This window comes from Nyctereutes procyonoides, unplaced genomic scaffold (genome assembly GCF_905146905.1).
Source record: "Nyctereutes procyonoides isolate TBG_1078 unplaced genomic scaffold, NYPRO_anot_genome, whole genome shotgun sequence".
Taxonomy (NCBI): Eukaryota; Metazoa; Chordata; class Mammalia; order Carnivora; family Canidae; genus Nyctereutes; species Nyctereutes procyonoides.
The window spans coordinates 39,757,189-39,774,911 of NW_026575042.1; the positions used below are offsets into that span (position 1 = coordinate 39,757,189).

A 17,723-nucleotide genomic window follows, 5' to 3' on the forward strand; every position below is an offset into this window, starting at 1 on the left:
ATTTCTTCTTAAACTATTCAAGCAAAGTGAATAAGCTGCCAGGATCAAGCTTTTGCCCTCTCCAAAGCTACCCTCTTTTCCAGAACACCACCACCAGCCAAATGAATGTGGACGCAAACCAGGCTTGATGTGATAGCCCTGGACAAGGAAAGTGTAGCCATGGAAGAAATCCCCTCAGCAGAGATACTGTTGCATTTATAACTAATATAGCCACATTTCCACCTCTACATTCTCTGCATCACTATGGTAAAAAGAGCAACTGGAGTTAACTTAAATAAAACTTCTCCATAATTGCCTGCTCTATCTGAACAAGGGCCAATTTTCCATGAATGTCCCCTAGTAGCATAAAATATTAGTGACTCATTCTCTCTACCTTATCACCTTTGAGCTTTATATATCTATATCTTTCCGTAAAAGTTTTATATCGAAATCTAGATAGAGCATTATAAGATACTTCTTAGTAAGTCACTTAAGTCATCAGGCTAGGAATTCATTATTACCACTTCCAGAATATCGGGAAGCCTAACAGAGAAAGCCAGTGAGTTAGGCTGTCTATGGTTGACTTGATTTTCCATCGTTTTCTCTTGTAGCCATAGACTTTATTCCAGGTTCTGAATCTCTCTTGCTACTGCAAGCCCTTACCTTGAAATCTCTGAAGATATTTTATAATTCCTTCCAGTGGTAGAGTATTTGCAAATATGACCACAATTATTCTTCCCATCCCTGTATGCATACTCCTTTGTAATGTGGCTTCATCATATCTCTCCATCAAGAGCTGAAACCTATTTCCCCATGCCTTGAATCTTGGCTGCTCTTATGATAATCTTACCAATACATGGTGAAAGTGATATTATGTGACTTCTGGGACTGGACCTTAAGAAGTCTTGCATTTCTGTTCCTATCACCTTGGATTGCTGCCCTAACACTACCATGGGAAAAAGCCAGGGCTAGCCTCCTGGGAGATGAGAGGCTCCATAGAACAGAGCTGAGTCCCCAGATCAACTAGCCGACAGTCAGAATCAGCCACCAGACATCTGAGCGAGCTCATCCTGGACTACCTAATCCCAGTCAAGCACCAGATGACTGTGGTCACATAAGTGACGCAAGGTGAGAACCACAGAACTGCTCAACTGAGTCCAACCTAAACTATTGAGCCACAAAATTGTGAATAAAATGGTTGTTGTCTTAAGCTACTAAGTTTTGGGAGTGTTTTGTTACAAAGCAATAGATAATTGATTTATCTTTTATCCAAGAGGGGTTGTGTGGTGGTGGTGGTTGTGTGTGTGTGTGTGTGTGTGTGTGTGTGTGTGTGTGTGTAAAAGCTGGGCCACATTTACTATAGCTCTTCCATCAGATTTTGGACACATCGAGAAAAATTTTTAATTCTGTGCTTGACAGTGCTGAAGAATGAAAGTGATCTGGAAAATTCCAAGACTTGACTATTTCATTTCAAAGGAATACTACAGCTAGAATCTTTTAGTAGAGATTATTTAACAATCAGACTTCTCAGTAAATTCTTTTTTTCAGAAAGAGTATGTTTCAATTATTCTTATACATTTTTTCTTTCATTAGTACATTTCTTTTTTTTGCCTCAACAGTTTAACTTTTTTTTTTTCCTTCTGCATGATGTTCAACATTTCTTAATTTGGAGTTAGGTTTTATAGGCTTTCCTTCTTGATTCTTTCAGAATTTATTTTTTTCTGTCCTGTTCTGTCATTCTTATCACTGACATCTACGGGTGTGATAGTAGAACTAGACAGGTGACTAATGCAAAGATCCATATGGCTCTGACAACTCCTTTATCTCCAAGCTACTTCTCTGATGTTCTCCACAGTCCCCTCCATCCTACCTTTTGTTTCTTGTCGTCAAAAACTTCACTCTCCTCTCTACTGCCAGAAATACAGCCCATACATGCTGTGATATGGATATGAGAAACCACACTGCTAAGCAGCTTGGGCTATACTTGACAGATTAGAGATTATTTTTTCTTATTTGGCTGTGTCAGGGCAGCAGAGTATTTATTTTTCTCTTTGACACAAGTGACAGCTATTACTGTGCCAGCTCCGAATCTAGAGAATAAATGAATGCACAGAGGAGACATGGGGCCTTCCAGTCTGACTCAACACAGCCTCCCTGAGCTCTGCTGTTTTGCAGCCTACTGAAAATGGAGTCTCAGGAAGCAGCAGCCCAGACATTGTCTCATGGGATGGGGAGAAAAACATGGTTGGGAGGGAGGGGGTAGGGGGAGAGGAAAAGGAAGAGAGAAGGTGGAGATATATGAGAGAAGAGAAGAAAAATATAGGGCTTTGTGGTTGGTAAGAATGAACCAGGGGGATACTGGCAAATACACTCTTGGCGCCTTTGCCTCCCTGCTACTGCCTGCCAAACTGAGTTGTTCTTATTAAAACACACAAAGAGAAACAATAAAAGAATCAGTGTTTCCCAGAAATGGAAGTAAGCAGCATAATCAAGCAGAGTTTTATAAATGTTTTAAATAGCTCCTTCTATTTGTTTTTTTCTTTTATTTTCTTTTTAACATAATTGATACATGCAAGAAAATATATAGAAAATATATGCAAGTTATATAAAACACCCAAAAACACACTCTAATCCATGAGCCAGAATATTACTAACAGCTTCTTTCTTTTACATGTTTCTTTCATCCCATTCTTTTCCCTCTCCCCCAGAAATAACCATTTCCCTGAATTTTTGTTTTTAATTCCCCTCCTTACTACACAAATGCATTTATGCCTTCTCACCTACATGCATGCACACTTAATACTGTTTAATCTTCATCATTTATGGACATTACAAAAATCTTGCCATACTACATGTAGTCTTAAGGGACTGGATTTGTTGATCTTACATTAAGTTTCTGTGATTCATCCACACTATCATAAGCAACATTACTTCATGGTTTTTTACTGCTGGGTAATATCATGTTATACAGGTTTAGTTGCTCATTCTCCTTTTAGTGGAGTATGAGTTGTTTTCAAGTTTTTGCTATTGTGAACAGTGCTGCTACAAATATTTTTATGCATGTTTCCTAGTGCATATGTGCAAACTGTTCCCTAAGGAAAATTCTAAGAAACAGAGTTATAAGGCATATCAATATGAACAAAGTATATAAGAATATATTTATAAATTTAAGAATTATACATTCCTAGATATATACTTATATTTATAAAAGCCAAAAAGTAATAAAATGTAATCCTGAAGAAGAGTATCCCTTTTGCCTTATCCTATGGGATACAAAGACTTATAATGAAACTATAGCAATTAAGATAGTGAGACAGTAGTGCAGAAATGGATTACAGACCAAATACAGAACCAGAAAAAATTAAGGGTCTAGAAAAAGAAACCACAGTACATAGTATGGGAGGCATAGTAGGTCCTGGGGAATGGCAGGGCTAGACAATAAATGATGTTAGAATAATTGGTTACCCATCTGGAAAAGAAAAATTGGTTTTCTATTTCATATGTGTAAAAACATCAGTTTCAGAAAACGAACTTACTGTAAAAGGCAAAACTTCAAAAACACTTCAGAAGAAAATATGATTCTAACTCTAGGGTGGGAAGGGATTTATTAAGCAAAAACATAAAAATGCTACCCATAAAAGAAAAAATTTATAAATTTCACTACATTAAATTTCAGAACTTCTGTTTAATAAAGGACATCATGAACAAAGTAAAAGCACAAGACCAAAGTAGGAGAAAATACTTGCAACATATATAGCTGAATATGGGTTGACACATAAAAAATATGGCAAATCAATGAAATATGAAACATATAAAAAAGTGGCAAATTAATGAAAATATAAAACAATTTAGCAGGAAAATGGAGAAAAGAATCTGAGCAAGTATCATATGAAAATATAATCAAGTTCATTAAGAATCAAGGAACTACAAATAAAGACCACAATACAATAATTTCATTTCACACCTATTAGATTGCCAAAAAAACTAAGAGGAAAAACTGATACAACTGCTTTGGAAAATGATCTGGCGTTACATTGTAAAAACAAATGTTCATTTGTAGATCCTACCACCTGGCATTTCCACCCTTAGGTATATACATGGGATGGCCACAGATTCTGGGAACACAGACAAATACATAATAACTGCTTTATTGTTACTATATTATAATACATGATAAAATAATAGTATGCATATTTCCAGACTTTATGACTACCCTGAATGCAGCCTAGAGACTTCTTCAGTTCTAATTAAATATGGCAATATGTAAAATCCTTCCTGTCCCAACTACTTCTGCTCAGGCTCTTAAAAACATACTAGTACTTTGTGTTTGTGGATAGCAATTTCCTAGAAAATCTGAATTAACGGTGAAATCTGTGCACACCTTCTCCCATGAAAAATTCATGGGGAATTTAAAGGCGCTCACTGACTCCTTAAAGTCCTTCTGTATCTTCTCAGATCCATGTTCTTAACTCTCTTGAATCATTCTCTTTCCAGGGCTAGAATTTAAGGAACTGAGGTATGCCTTGGCCTCCATCTAGGAACCATACCTGTTCAGGTTTTGACTCTAGACTAGAAAATGTGTTCCTTCTTCCAGGTTTAGGAATCAGCATTTTGAGAATACTAACACTCAACATACTTTATCCTAGTTAAGAATAGAATAGCAGTAATTTCACAACCAGCACCGAGGGTACTTAGGCCTAAAGGTCCCCAGGTCAGCAGGCATGATGATACCAGAAGGCAAAGCAAGAGCTTCCATGAGGCCCCTTCACTCATATGCCTGATGGACAGATGGGCAGTGTGAGGCTTAGTTTCTGTGGTGTGCATTTGAATACCCCAGTGGGAAAATCAATACTCCAGAGGAAGATAAATAATATAAACAACCTCACATTTATGAATCCAGGTTACCCAGAGACCAGCAATTCTAACCAAGTAAAATGAATTCATATCATCCCTCTAACTACCTCCATTAGGAAAAGACAGGTACCATTTCTACTTTGCAATTTTATTGCTCATTCTTAACTAGTCAGATTTTTTAGAATTGTCAGCCACCATGATAAATGTAAGAATGTGAAATTATTGAAGATATGGTCTGTCTGACAGATACAGTTACCAATAGTAAAACACTATAGAAATGTAAAGTATCATATTAGGAAAAGAAGCAGGATAAGGAGATTCTAAGATTGTGTGTTTTGAAGTGAGACTGGATCTGCCATTTACTACCATTCACTTATCGTGCAATCCTGGGCAAATCTCAGCCTCAACATCCTTCCATGTCAAGTAAGGTTAATGATAGTACCTATCTCACAGAGGCATTGTGATAATAAAATGAGACAATGTCTGTAAAAAGCATAGGTCAGTGTCTGGCACATGAGATGAAATTTAAAAAGTAAGCTATTCTTAAAATTAACACCTCATTCTTCATCATTTAGATCCATATTCCTTTCTCCAAGTATTTTTGAAATTATGGAATTTGTTTTAACTCCTCACTAACAGAAAAACTAAAACAATGTAATTTTAATTACTCTTAAAGAAGCATTTCATTGAAAATAGTAAGTTCTAAAGACAAAATGAATGTGCTGACAGGAAGCATTAGGTAGGTTGTCCTTGTGATGATACATCTGTGTCATACACAAGGGTAGAGACATAGGGCCAAAGATAAAGGAATAGTCTCCAAACGTGGAGGAGATGAATAGAGAAATATTTCAAATATGTGGGTTTTATTTAAAAACAGAGATGTATCTAAGATTTTTCTTCAATGGTAAGATGGGAGGTGGTTAAATTCTTTAAGAACATAAACAAATTAAAATTAAACTTTTTCTAAAGTTTCTTTGATTTTATTGCCAGAAGTCGTATTGTTGAACTTTCTCATGAAATATAAAAGATGGTCTACATCTAATTTCTGAAATTATGTGAGGTTAATAAAACTTAACTACGAATTTCCTTCATTCAAACAGACCCAGTGACCTCAATTCCTATAAAGCACCTGAGTCCAGATCTAAAACCAACCTGTAGTTTGATTCGATCCAGTCTTTACCTACAAAAGACCACGGCCCACTAGCTCAGTTTTCATTCATGCCCCCAAATCACTCTTCATAGCCTTCACATTCTCATAAATTCCTGATGCCAGGCTTCATTGCTCTCTGTCAGCTGATTCTCCAGCATTTTAGTTTCTACACTCTATTACGCTGCTTACGAAACCTAATTTCCAGCTTTGAATCTGATGCAATGTTCCCGCACCCACCAGGACTAATGTACCTGAAGGCATGGAAAATCCAACTACCTCATCCCTCTCCACTCAGTGACTCCCCAGAATATACCTCCTCTGTGACATTTTTCTCAGTTCAATCTAGGGCTGCCCTGAATCTCTGCTTCTGCCCATTTCATGCAAGTATGAGTATACCTGCATAAACCCCGGCATTCCTTTTACCTCTTAAAAAAATGTGAATTCCTTTTGAATGGGATTCCCAAATAAAAATCTTTCATATCTGTGAGAACTCCTATGGGGCTAGTGAAGAAACGTGTGGTATGTTAGTGAATATTGACTGATGTATTCAATTTTATTTTTTAGTTTAATGTTTTACATTTTATTTTTCAGTAATGATAATAAATAGAAGTAAAGCACATTTTGGGCATTAAGAATTTTACTCTGGAGCCAAACTATTTAGTTATTAATGCCAGCTCTGTTACTTACACTGTGTTCTCTCTAAACCTCAGCTGTCTCAACTGTTAAATGAAGGTAATAATAGTATCTACTTAATAGGGTGATCTTGGGGATCCCTGGGTGGCTCAGTGGTTTAGCGCCTGCCTTCCACCCAGGGCATGATCCTGGAGTCCTGGGATCAAGTCCCACATTGGGCTCCCTGCATGGAGCCTGCTTCTCCCTCTGCCTGTGTCTCTGCCTGTCTCTCATGAATAAATAAATAAATCTTTTTTTAAAAAAATAGGGTTATCTTGAGGATTAAATTAAATAATCCATGTACTTTTAAAAAGGGCATGCTACATATGTATCAAGCACTCAATGAATGTTTGTTGTGTTGTTCTTACAACTATTAATTTACCAGGAAAGTATAACCAGTTATTTTCTAAGGCTTGAGTGTGTGTTTGAACAACTCCTACAATGAGAATCACTAACTTGCAAAAGTGTCAGTTTGGCCTGAATTCAAGTTTGTGCCTTTTCTTCAGAAGTTCTGAAATTGTATCTGGAGAACAATAACATAAAAATAAATTCTTGTTTCTCATCACACAGCACCCAAAACAACTGGAGTTGCCAATACTTTCTTTACTTCTGCCCATAGTATGAATGTGAAATCCAAAATCACAGTTCCTAGGGTTTGAATCCAGCAGATACTCCAATTCCTGTCCCATTTAACCTCTTTGTGTTAGACACTGTCTACCCTCCCTTTCTCTCTTCCACTGACTTCCAGACACATGTCCTGCTTATTTTCTTCCTATACCTTGGGCCCATTACTTCGTAGTCCTTTGTGGTTATCTCTTCCCGTTCTTCAGATAGTGCTGTTGCCCAGGTAACTTCCTTCTCACTCCATAAACTTGCCTCAGATTACTCCATTATCTCTCAGGATTTCAACATGTTGATGACTCCACGTCCATCTTTACTGCCACTGTCTGAGGCCAGGCCCTTACAGTTTTCAACCTGGCTTATGGAAATTACCTCTTAAATTGTCCCCTGGCTGCCATCTTTTCCCCACTTTAAAATTTCTCCTTCACACAACCGCCAGAATGACTTTTCTTAAGTATAAATCTGACCTTGTCACCCTCAAACTAAAGTTCTTTAATGGTTTCTTTTACCTTGCTGAATAAGACCTTAAAATCTTCAAACTACCTATCCCTTCTGCACTTTAATGACCCACATTAGGAAGGTGTCCTACAAGTTTTTGTTGTTCAGATTATGCCAGTTCGAACAAAACAGAGGGTTGTAAAAGTTTTCCCAGGGCTATACTTTTATTCAAATCACTTTCCATCAAAAATAATTGATTGCAGCCTTAAAATCAGAAGAAGTTATCAGCTCCAGTAAATGAATTTTACCAAATCTCCTGAACTGAATGTTTTCAGAAGTCAGTTACACACACACACACACACACACACACACACACACACTACATTGTTGCTCCTTTTTAAAAAATAGATTATAGAATTCTCATGATGGTGAAAGCATATTGCATAAAATAATACACTTAAGTATACTTACAATCAGTTAGACAAAGGAAACAGGGTAATAATGAAAACTGACTATTCCATAATTTAATAGCATTGTCCACAAGTTTAGAAAATTTAGATCCATTATACATTTCAGATCCCATTATAGAACTGCTAATCATCAATCTTTGCTACAAACTGATGCACACTGTTGAGAGTCCAGACATTTCAGAGCCTTCTGTCAATGTATATGAACAATGTAGAGGGATGAACAGGAATTCCAAAAGAAAGAGGGGATGATGGTAAGACCTGCTGAATCAGGAGCCAAAGTCTGAATTCTGTCCTGACCATGGCCCTAAATATATATACATATTTTCAAGATGTTACCTTCTTTATCTTCAGAACAAGGGGCTCTAATTACATGAATCTCTAAGGCTCTTGCCACTTTTGAAATTTGAATATTTAGTTATGGCATACCCACAGAATAGAACAGCTCTCCTCTAAACATTCTTTGAGAAGGATAAAATCCATGTTTGCCTCTCAGCCATAGTTTAAAGACCTCTTAGGTGGCCAGACTTAATGTATATATCTCTGCAAGCCTCCACCATCAGGTACTAAAATCTTTAGCTACCTCACTGCCCTAACTATGCTGGACATTTTCATGTAATGTAGCCTGAATCATTCTAGGCTTGAATCAATAAAAATTTAACAGAGAATTCAACATAACCCACCCCCCGCCCACTCCCCTGTCCACGTAATGATACCTCCTTAGTTTTCTAGTGATATATATGGAATACTTCATAAGGGAAGAACTGAATAAGTGAGGAACATGTGTTTTTAGCTTCAGCTTCTTACATTAGGGCTATAACAGCTGTATGCAGTAAAATGCAAGGGTAGAGTTGGCTGTATCAGACAATTTAAGACATCCACACCATCAGAATCATAGCAGCTAAACATGTATTCTGCAGTGGAGATTTAATGTATTAGATAGGATTATAAGAGAATTGGATTGGCGTCACGATTTTGCATCATATTTTGCTTTGTGGTGAGCTGCAAGCCAGAGTCTGTATGGTTAGACTTGGGGGCTTAGCAACATAACAAATAAAATATAGTGAGAAAGAAACAAGGCTGCATTCTATAGTGTATCAACTGAAAAGCCATCCCAGCATTAAGCAGCTCTGCTGATATTTATAAATGTCTGTCTCAGGCTGTCTCTTATAAACTTCCACTTATAAAGCAAACCCTTGACATATAGCTACTTTTATACTCCTGCAAATAAATACAGGTAGGGTCCTGCAAAGAAGATGAAAAAAGAATGCAGCGTGCTTACCTGCATTATTCAAGAAAAAAAAAAAGAAGGTGGGGAATGCAATGTGCTTCACATAACTCAAGCCAAATTATCCACATTCCCTAAGTCAGAGGTCCAAAACTCACAGAGCAAAGCCAGCAATCTAATTCCAGTTTGCTTTGATTTGAAGGCTTGTGTTTGTCAGAAGACACATAAGCTTTGGAATTGAGTCAGAAAAAAATGTGTAAAGATGTGATATACAGAAAAAGGTAGACGATTCACCCTGTCAGTGTGAGTCCAGGAAGAGTGAGATTCCTCCCACAGATCACTGGCCCCCCAGCCACCTGGAACATGAGTTGCGGATGTCACTTACCCTATGACGATGCAGGAGATGGCAGTTCCCAAGAAGGCGTATGTTAAAATAGATCCTAAGTTTTGAAAAAAGTGTCTCTGGAGAGAAAAGAATATTTCATATAGCACATCCATGTATTTTCTTAGTTTAACAGGAAATTTTTTAAAATGCACACACCATGGACCCTCCCTTCCCACTCTGTTTAGGCAAGCTTCGGCTTTGGAGTCTTAGTTCCTGGTCTTACTGTACAAATAAGGCTGAACTGGTTTATACTGCAAAGGACAGAGGGTTCTCAAAGAAATGGGGGAACAAATACATCCAGAAAACAACAGGGTAGAGATGAGAGAATGACCGCCAAAACTGGCTGGGCCTGAGGGAGAGGGTAAAGAGTCAGGGCAGCATCCATGCAGGACTCTGGAATGATTAACAGAAGACAAAGTTTTTAAAAAAATTTGTTGTCAGTGGAACCCCTTGGGCATTTTAAAAATACGGTTCTAAAAGATTTTAGTTACCCTTGAATTACTGGATCTCTGACTTATATTTCTGCTGAATGTAATGAAACAAAATCTTATCACCTCCAACAATTTATTTTAATGAGTCGCACAGAACGATGCCCAGTATTAAGGCTGTAGGGATAAGGAAGGATGACCTGAGTAAACGCAGCCTTCTAAGTCTCCTGCAATGCTGGCTTTGGAATGCTCCCTTCCAGCTCTTTAAGTGGGAGCCCAGCAGTTGAAACTGAAAGCAGCAAGAGGGAGCCTGGAGTACGTGAGAAAATCAGGTCTGTGCTGAACAAGCTGCTTGGCTGCTGGAGCCGCCAGGCCAAGGGGATGGGAGTCCCCCAGTCTCTGAGGCAGGGTGTGGGCAGCAGGAAAGCAGTGGCACTACCTCTGCCTCTCAAAATTCATACAGGCCAGAGCCTCAGTCTGTGGTCAGGGGATGCTAGCACTTAAAACTATTCAGGGAATTACTAATCTCTGAAATGTGCACAGTCAGGTGGTACCTAAGTAATGGGAAGCTAGAGCACAGAAGCCACAAAACTGCTTTCTCTCTATGAGCATCAACAGCTAAGTGGCAGCAAAGACCTCTTGAGGTTTCACTCTGATTGATAAACCCAGTATCTATCTCAATTAACAGCTAACTCTTTTGTTACAATCATCTAGAATAATATTGTCCAATAGAAATATAATGTAAGCCATGTACGTTGTTTAAGATTTTTCTAGTAGCCCCATTAAAGTAAGTTTTAAAAAGTGAGATGAATTTTGATAATATATATCTTCTTTAACCCAATATATCCAAAACATTATCATTTCTACATGAAATCAATATCACACATAATGTAGCTATTTTACATTCTTTTTAAATACTAAGTCTATGAAATCCAGTGCATATTTTGCACTCACAGCATGTCTTCATTCAAATTAGCCACATTTCAAGGGCTTAATAGTTGCATGTGACCAATGGCCAGTATATTGGGCAGAGCAGATTTAGAAGAATTCTAAGCATGTCGAATTTGAATCTTTAGCACATAATCTAAGATAATGATATCTTTATGAAACAAATAAACCCATAAAATAATTGTTTTTTCATTAGCACTGGTACAATTCTCTACTTATTGATAAAAGAAAAAAAACAATCACTGCATATTTACCTTCTTCAGGCTGTATCCTGCATGAAATATAATTGGTGGCAGTAAAACATTGAAGAAGATTTCTGGATCAAATGTCATCTGCCAGAAAAAATAAAAGAGCAGTTAGGAAGATGCCCCTTTGGGTCACCAAAAAATGTGATTTAAAAATACAGTTATAGTCATCTCTGCTAAGTTTCTATGGGGCATATTAGCAGGTTGTTAAATTACACAGGTGAAAGTAAGAAAAAATGCAAGCTTAGAAATTCATAAATGCAATACAACTGTGAAGTAATACATTCAATGTAAAGCCTATAGTCCATTCTATGGCTAATAACTCAATAAAAACCCTCTGGGCAAAGAAAACTCTTTGCATTTATTTTGGTTAGTTGTTCATTCTTCACATTTTAAATGTTTTCTTTTTTTTTTTCTGGTCCAAGGAATTTTCTGGTAGTGCTCAAACATTTTAGCTTCTGACAAGAATATATTTAAACTTTTCCCAAATAAAACATTTTTAAAAATTTGGTCTTAGTTTTCCTTACTTTATCCAATTCCCGAGTTTAAAACATTTTCCAGACTCTGTGGAAAAATATATTTGATTTATTTATTCATGAGAGACATATAGAAAGAATGGCAGAGACATAGGGAGAGGGAGAAGCAAGCTCCCTGTGGGGAGCCTGATGCAATATTCAATCCCAGGACACCGGGATCACTCCCTGAACTGAAGGCAGATCCTTAACCACTGAGCCACCCATGCATCTCTCTCTTTTTTTTAAGTTATTATTTATGGAAAAATATATTTGAAAATGAAAATGGATTTTTATGATATTTGTTTATTGGCTTTTATTTAAATGTTAAATTTGGGCAAAAAAATAATTACTTGTGAAATACAATGAAATGAAATATGAAGACTCTTGAATCCAATATCCACTATTTGCTAGGAAGTCCGAAAACTAAACTCTTTTAATATTTATATCTCACTTAGACTCATCCTCTTCTTTCTCTACCCCACTCCACAAACACAGACACAATGTCATTCATTATTCACCACTAGGGCCTTTTTACCATTACAGTGTTCATAAAATCTTTCAGATGTATGGGTTTCACAACTATAGTATCTAATTTTCTCTACCTTTTTTGCCTTAATTCTAACTCATCTCTAAAGCTGGATTTCAGAAGCTACTCTTTTCTGAAATCCACTTTGATTTCCCCAGTCACTTCTGTGCTCTTTCAGCACTTTGTATCTTCCTTCTCCGTTTCCATAACAGCCCCTCAACTCTACTCATGTAATATTTGAGAAGGGGTAGGTGCAGGAAATAGGAGTCACCTAACTCAGCCAGGTCCCTTCTCAGAACCTTAGTCATCCATTGATGCTACACTGCTTGTATCAACGAGCATTCAGGTGGATCAACTATGGCCCATCCACAGCTCTCTGTGCCTTAGTTTCTTCATCTTTGGAATGAATATAATAATGTGATATCTATTTCTAAGGTGGTTATAAAAATTAAATCAATTAATATTTGTAAAGCCCTTGCTGCATTGCCTAATATTTAGTAAGCACTTTTAAGTATTTATTACTAAAGAAAATAAAATATTTTGCAAGTTATGCTATTTGAAGAAATTGCCTTGTTGTTAGGAATTCTTGAAGGCTATGGCTGTGTAAAATTTGGGCAAAGATATTTATGCTTCCTTCTAAGTTTGTTCTTTTTTCTAAGATTACCTGATATACCATTATTGATCTATTTTTATGAGGTCTCTTTGAAAGTATATCAATTGCATATTTGAAAGTTTTTAGCAAAGAGATATATTTCTGAGTGCTGCAGGAATGAAGCAATGCAGCTGTGATCATCTGGAAGAAAAAAAAACACAGTGGCACCAACATTTTGGACAGAAAATCCCTTGCCTCAGCAGTTTTTCTGCACAAACCAGGTTAATCACTCAACCAGAACATTTCAATAATCAGAATGCCCCATTCCCTGCATGCAGGTTAACTAATGTGCTATTGAATTATATTTTCTGGAGCAGCCAGATGAAACTGGCAGGCTGAGAATGGCATGCAGCATACGAGGATTTATTTGTATATACAAAACAGATTTGTGTTCCTTTCAGACTTGCTATAAGCTTAGGAACTGCTAAATCAGAGTTCTGGGAGTAACTCCAAACCCAGACAATTTCTCAGAAATGGCTGGATCTGCTGCTGTACCAATCTCCAGATGGCGATTCCACATGTCATTTTCCTCAGATTTTGTGTTCAAATCATGGCCTTGGAGGTGAAACTGTTTTTAAGGCCCAAACAATTAAAATTTCTCAATATAGTATGAGGGAGAAAAATCTAAAACAAGTGAAAGCAAAAAGCTAAAATTATTTCATCTAAGACATCAGTCCATTAAGATACAGAGTGTAAACACCATCCCTGTCCAATAAAACTTCCTGTAATGGTGGAAATATACTCTAATTGTACTATCCAATATGGTAACCACTAGCCACATGAGCTAGTAATTGAATTGCAGGCTAGTGCAACTGAAGGACTGAATTTTTTATTTTCACATCTCCCGAGTGGTAGCTGGCAAATGCATTTATCCCATTTTCCAGAGACAGGAGGAGAAATGAATGGCTCAGGGCTAATCAATGTGACAGGCAGATCACTGAGAATTGAGTGTATATTCATAGGCAAACTAAATGTGTAGTTTCTGAGGAAACGGGAGGCTAACCTAACTATTTAGAATAAGATCTAGGAGTGTTTAAGAGGAGTTGGGACTCAGAAGTGGGTTTTATTATTTTGGTAATTCCTGAGTCTTTTGGAAAAGTAGAAGTAGTTAACACAACAATGTGTTCAATCATCTTTTTTTCATTAAAAATTTAAAAAGTCTTTTCTCAGCTACAAAGTACTTAAAGATATAGGATAGATTTATTAAATACATGAAGGCTATAGTCCAAGAAAGGAAAGACGATACGCAAGCACGGTAAAAGGCATGGGGCTAGGCTGTAATTCAGAGTTCTTTAAGACAGAAACACCATTCTGGGCTTGCCAACCCTGGGAGGTTTGATGTTTAAGCAGCATATGAACTGGGTTTTGAAGGATAGATAGAAGCCTATCCATGGGGCACCACCATATAGAACAGGATCCCTGTCTGTCCTGGGTGCAATGGGCCAATTCACCAAGCCACAGAGGAAACTGGTAGCTTCCTGGGGTTTCAGTTATACTCTATAGCAAGTGATTTGAAACATTTTAAATATTAAAATAAATGCAGACATAGTAAAAAAAAATCTCAAAAAGTCTGTATGTGCTTTTACTATAAATAGGAGACTTCAAAGAAAACTTGGCTAGCTCAGGGCAGGCAGCTTTGAGACATACCTAGAGACAGCTCAAGAGTATGCATTTCCTTTCCTCTGCCCTAAGTTATGCTTTTGAGAGGAGGTGCCAGACACACTTGGGAAATAGAAATAGACAGTGTAGGGCTCCTGAGAGATAGGAGAGGAGTTTAATGCAGATGGATATTACCTAGACTATGAGCTCTCTCTGATCCTGTGGAGATAGATTTAAACTACATTCATTCAAACATGGAGAAAACTAAAACTATTTTATAGAGGTAGGATTAAACAATAAAATGGCCAGCGAGAGTATAAATTTGTACAACCTCTTAATGGGGTAATTTGGCAATAGGTATCCAAATGTTAAATGTCTATACCATTCAATTCAACAATATTCCATCTGAGAATTTATCCTGCAGATATGCTTGTATATGTATGGAGTAGCATAAGAACAAGAGCATTCGCTGCAGATAAAAGCATGAAAAAAATATCTTGGGGATGGTTAAAGAAGATCTTGGGGATGAACTGGTTAAATTATGGCATAATTCATAAAATTGAATACAATACAACTTTTAGAAAGGCTGAGGAAACTATGCATTGAAATGGTTGCTCTCTATAATTTGTTGTCAAGTCAAAAGAGCAAGGTATAATAAGATCAGCATGTCTGGTGCATATAACAAAGATTGCTATATGCTCACCATACCTCACTTCATTTTTGTCCTTGTCAGACACCTAGACTTAATATCCTTGTAGTCATATGGGGTCAAAGACAGAGATCTATCTATCCAATTAAATGTGGACAAAAGTAATATAAATTATTTCCAAGCCTGATCCCTAAAAATCCCCTAAATCTTTCATGCTCTGTTCCTTTCTTTGTGAGCTCATATAGAGCATCTGGCAGAGGGCTCAAATCCCCAGGGACTTCAGAGCCAGTAGGTTAAAGTCAGTTGGGATGACTAACAGCTACTGAAGACTGTAGTACTCCCCTCACTGGCCCAAAATCCACAATGGATTGGGACATGAGCAAGAAATAAACCATTATCATGTTAAATCATTGAGATTTGAGGGGTAGTTTGTTAAGGCATTTTGCTAATTCCAAGATTGGTGCAAGGAAAGGGGATGTAGAATATTTACACACACACACACACACACACACACACACACACACACACACAAACCATTGGTTGCCTCCTGTGAGGCTAGGAAAGAGAAACTGGTGGCAGAAAAGAAAGGTAGAAGTTGGAAGAAGGATTTTCTGTATACTTAGTGAGCAGGTGATTATCTGTGTCCTGGCTTTGTATCTATAAATAAAGAGATGACCACTGCTTAGAGCAGTGCATCCAGCATTTCCCCATCATGACACAGAAAATGATTATATTGGGTCAGTGGGGAGAAAATTAGGGTTCTGATGAGACTTCTCAGGACTAAAAGGATCAGACTTGGGGCTCTGACCATCCTCAGCCCAAGGATGAGGGGATCAATATGTTGTGGCACACATATAACCCATCATGCACCAGCTGAGGAGTGCTGTGCAGGATTTAACACTCCTGGCCCTGGTCCCATCTTTCATTCACTCATCCCCAGGAAACCAGGAAACAGAGAGTGACTACTGTGGTTACTGAGTTGTAAAAAGGGAATTGAGTGTGTGCAGCTCAGTGCTATCCTCTTTCCACACTGGAATCAGCCTGCTTGCTGAGAGTAGTCACTCAGCCTGGCTCCTCCCAGCCCTAAGTTTTGTAAGAGCAAAGCTCAGCAGGAAGGCCCATACACTCCAGATGAGTCTGTAGCTAGGTATGTAAGTCTTTCTAGTTCTAGAGAAATATGAGCAAGCCAGTTCAAAACCAGTCCTCACTGTTTCAACTAATTTTTGATCTTCGTCTCTCTCACTTTTGTACCTATGTCTCAATTAGCTATGAAAGAGATACAACTAGTAGAGAAACGAGAGGATCTTGAATGACCTCTCCAAGATTCTCACTTACCATTTTGTATCTTTTGAACACTGAGCTATGTGAATGTATTACCCAATCAAAAAATAAAATGTATTTTTTTAAGAAGATGTCTTGGGCAAATTAATTTGGAGGGGCCTCAAGATTGGCCTGAATGAAGTGAAACCATTGTCAAGCTCCAGTTACCAAAATGAGTCAAGATAATGACCATGTGAATTCAGGTGGCTGTGACAGAATGGAAAGGAAGAAGCAAACCCAAGAGATAACCATACATTCAACAAGTGTTTACTTACAATAAGCCGCACATGTGGAAAGGAGAATGAGCAGGGCTTGCAGGTAAAATAGAGCAGCAAAACTAAAAAAAAAAAACAAAAACAAAAACAAAAAAAAAAACAAAAAACAAAAAAAAACCTCCAAAAGGAAGCCATGGTTTTGCCACCTGGATCAATTACTGAGAGACCCCAAAATGAACCTGTGTTTTATACATGGCTGACTGAGGGAACAGTAGAGGAGCAGCTGACTCCACCTCCCCCATTCTGATGTCCATGGTTACAATAAGGAGTTTGAGAGCTAAGAAGAAATCCTTTAAGTTTCATAATTAGGAAGTGGTTGCTGATCCCTTTCAACTGATTTTCAACCAAGGAAGTGGGTACAGAGAGTTGAGGAAAAAGTGAGTGATGAGAAAGTGGAAGCAGTGTGGTCTTGGTCCCTCATTTGGGAGGTTTGGTGGCAGGGTCCTTTGGGAACCTGATAAATGGCTTGTAGAGGAGATGGAGAAATAGGGAGGAAACAAAGAGACAAAAGCCACAAGAAAAGAGGCAGGAGAGGATCAAAACATAGAAGAGTAAGGGCATAAGTTTAGGGAGATAAGTGATATGAGCAGCAAAAGCCAATTCATGGTTTTGTTTTGTTTTTTTTAATGGGGAGAAATCCTACTCTGGACATTTAAATCTGTGGCACAGCCCCATTAGGAAATGGTTATCCACATTAAAAAGCATTTTTCCATTCCTCCGGATGTTTCCTCCAGAGCCCTTGTATGTGACAAGCATCCGTCAAAGAAATACC

The 17,723-nt window shown here is 37.7% G+C and overlaps 1 protein-coding gene across 1 annotated transcript in view; it reads right to left on the reverse strand.

Moving 5' to 3' along the window:
• Window positions 1-17,723, reverse strand: part of SLC9A9 (solute carrier family 9 member A9) — a 534,354-nt gene that overhangs the window by 479,498 nt on the left and 37,133 nt on the right. Inside the window, exons 3-4 of the mRNA XM_055321514.1 lie at window positions 11,425-11,502; window positions 9,795-9,871 (exon numbers count right to left, since the gene is read on the reverse strand). Coding sequence (XP_055177489.1) covers window positions 9,795-9,871; window positions 11,425-11,502 — 155 coding nt within the window. The remainder of the gene's footprint in view (window positions 1-9,794; window positions 9,872-11,424; window positions 11,503-17,723) is intronic.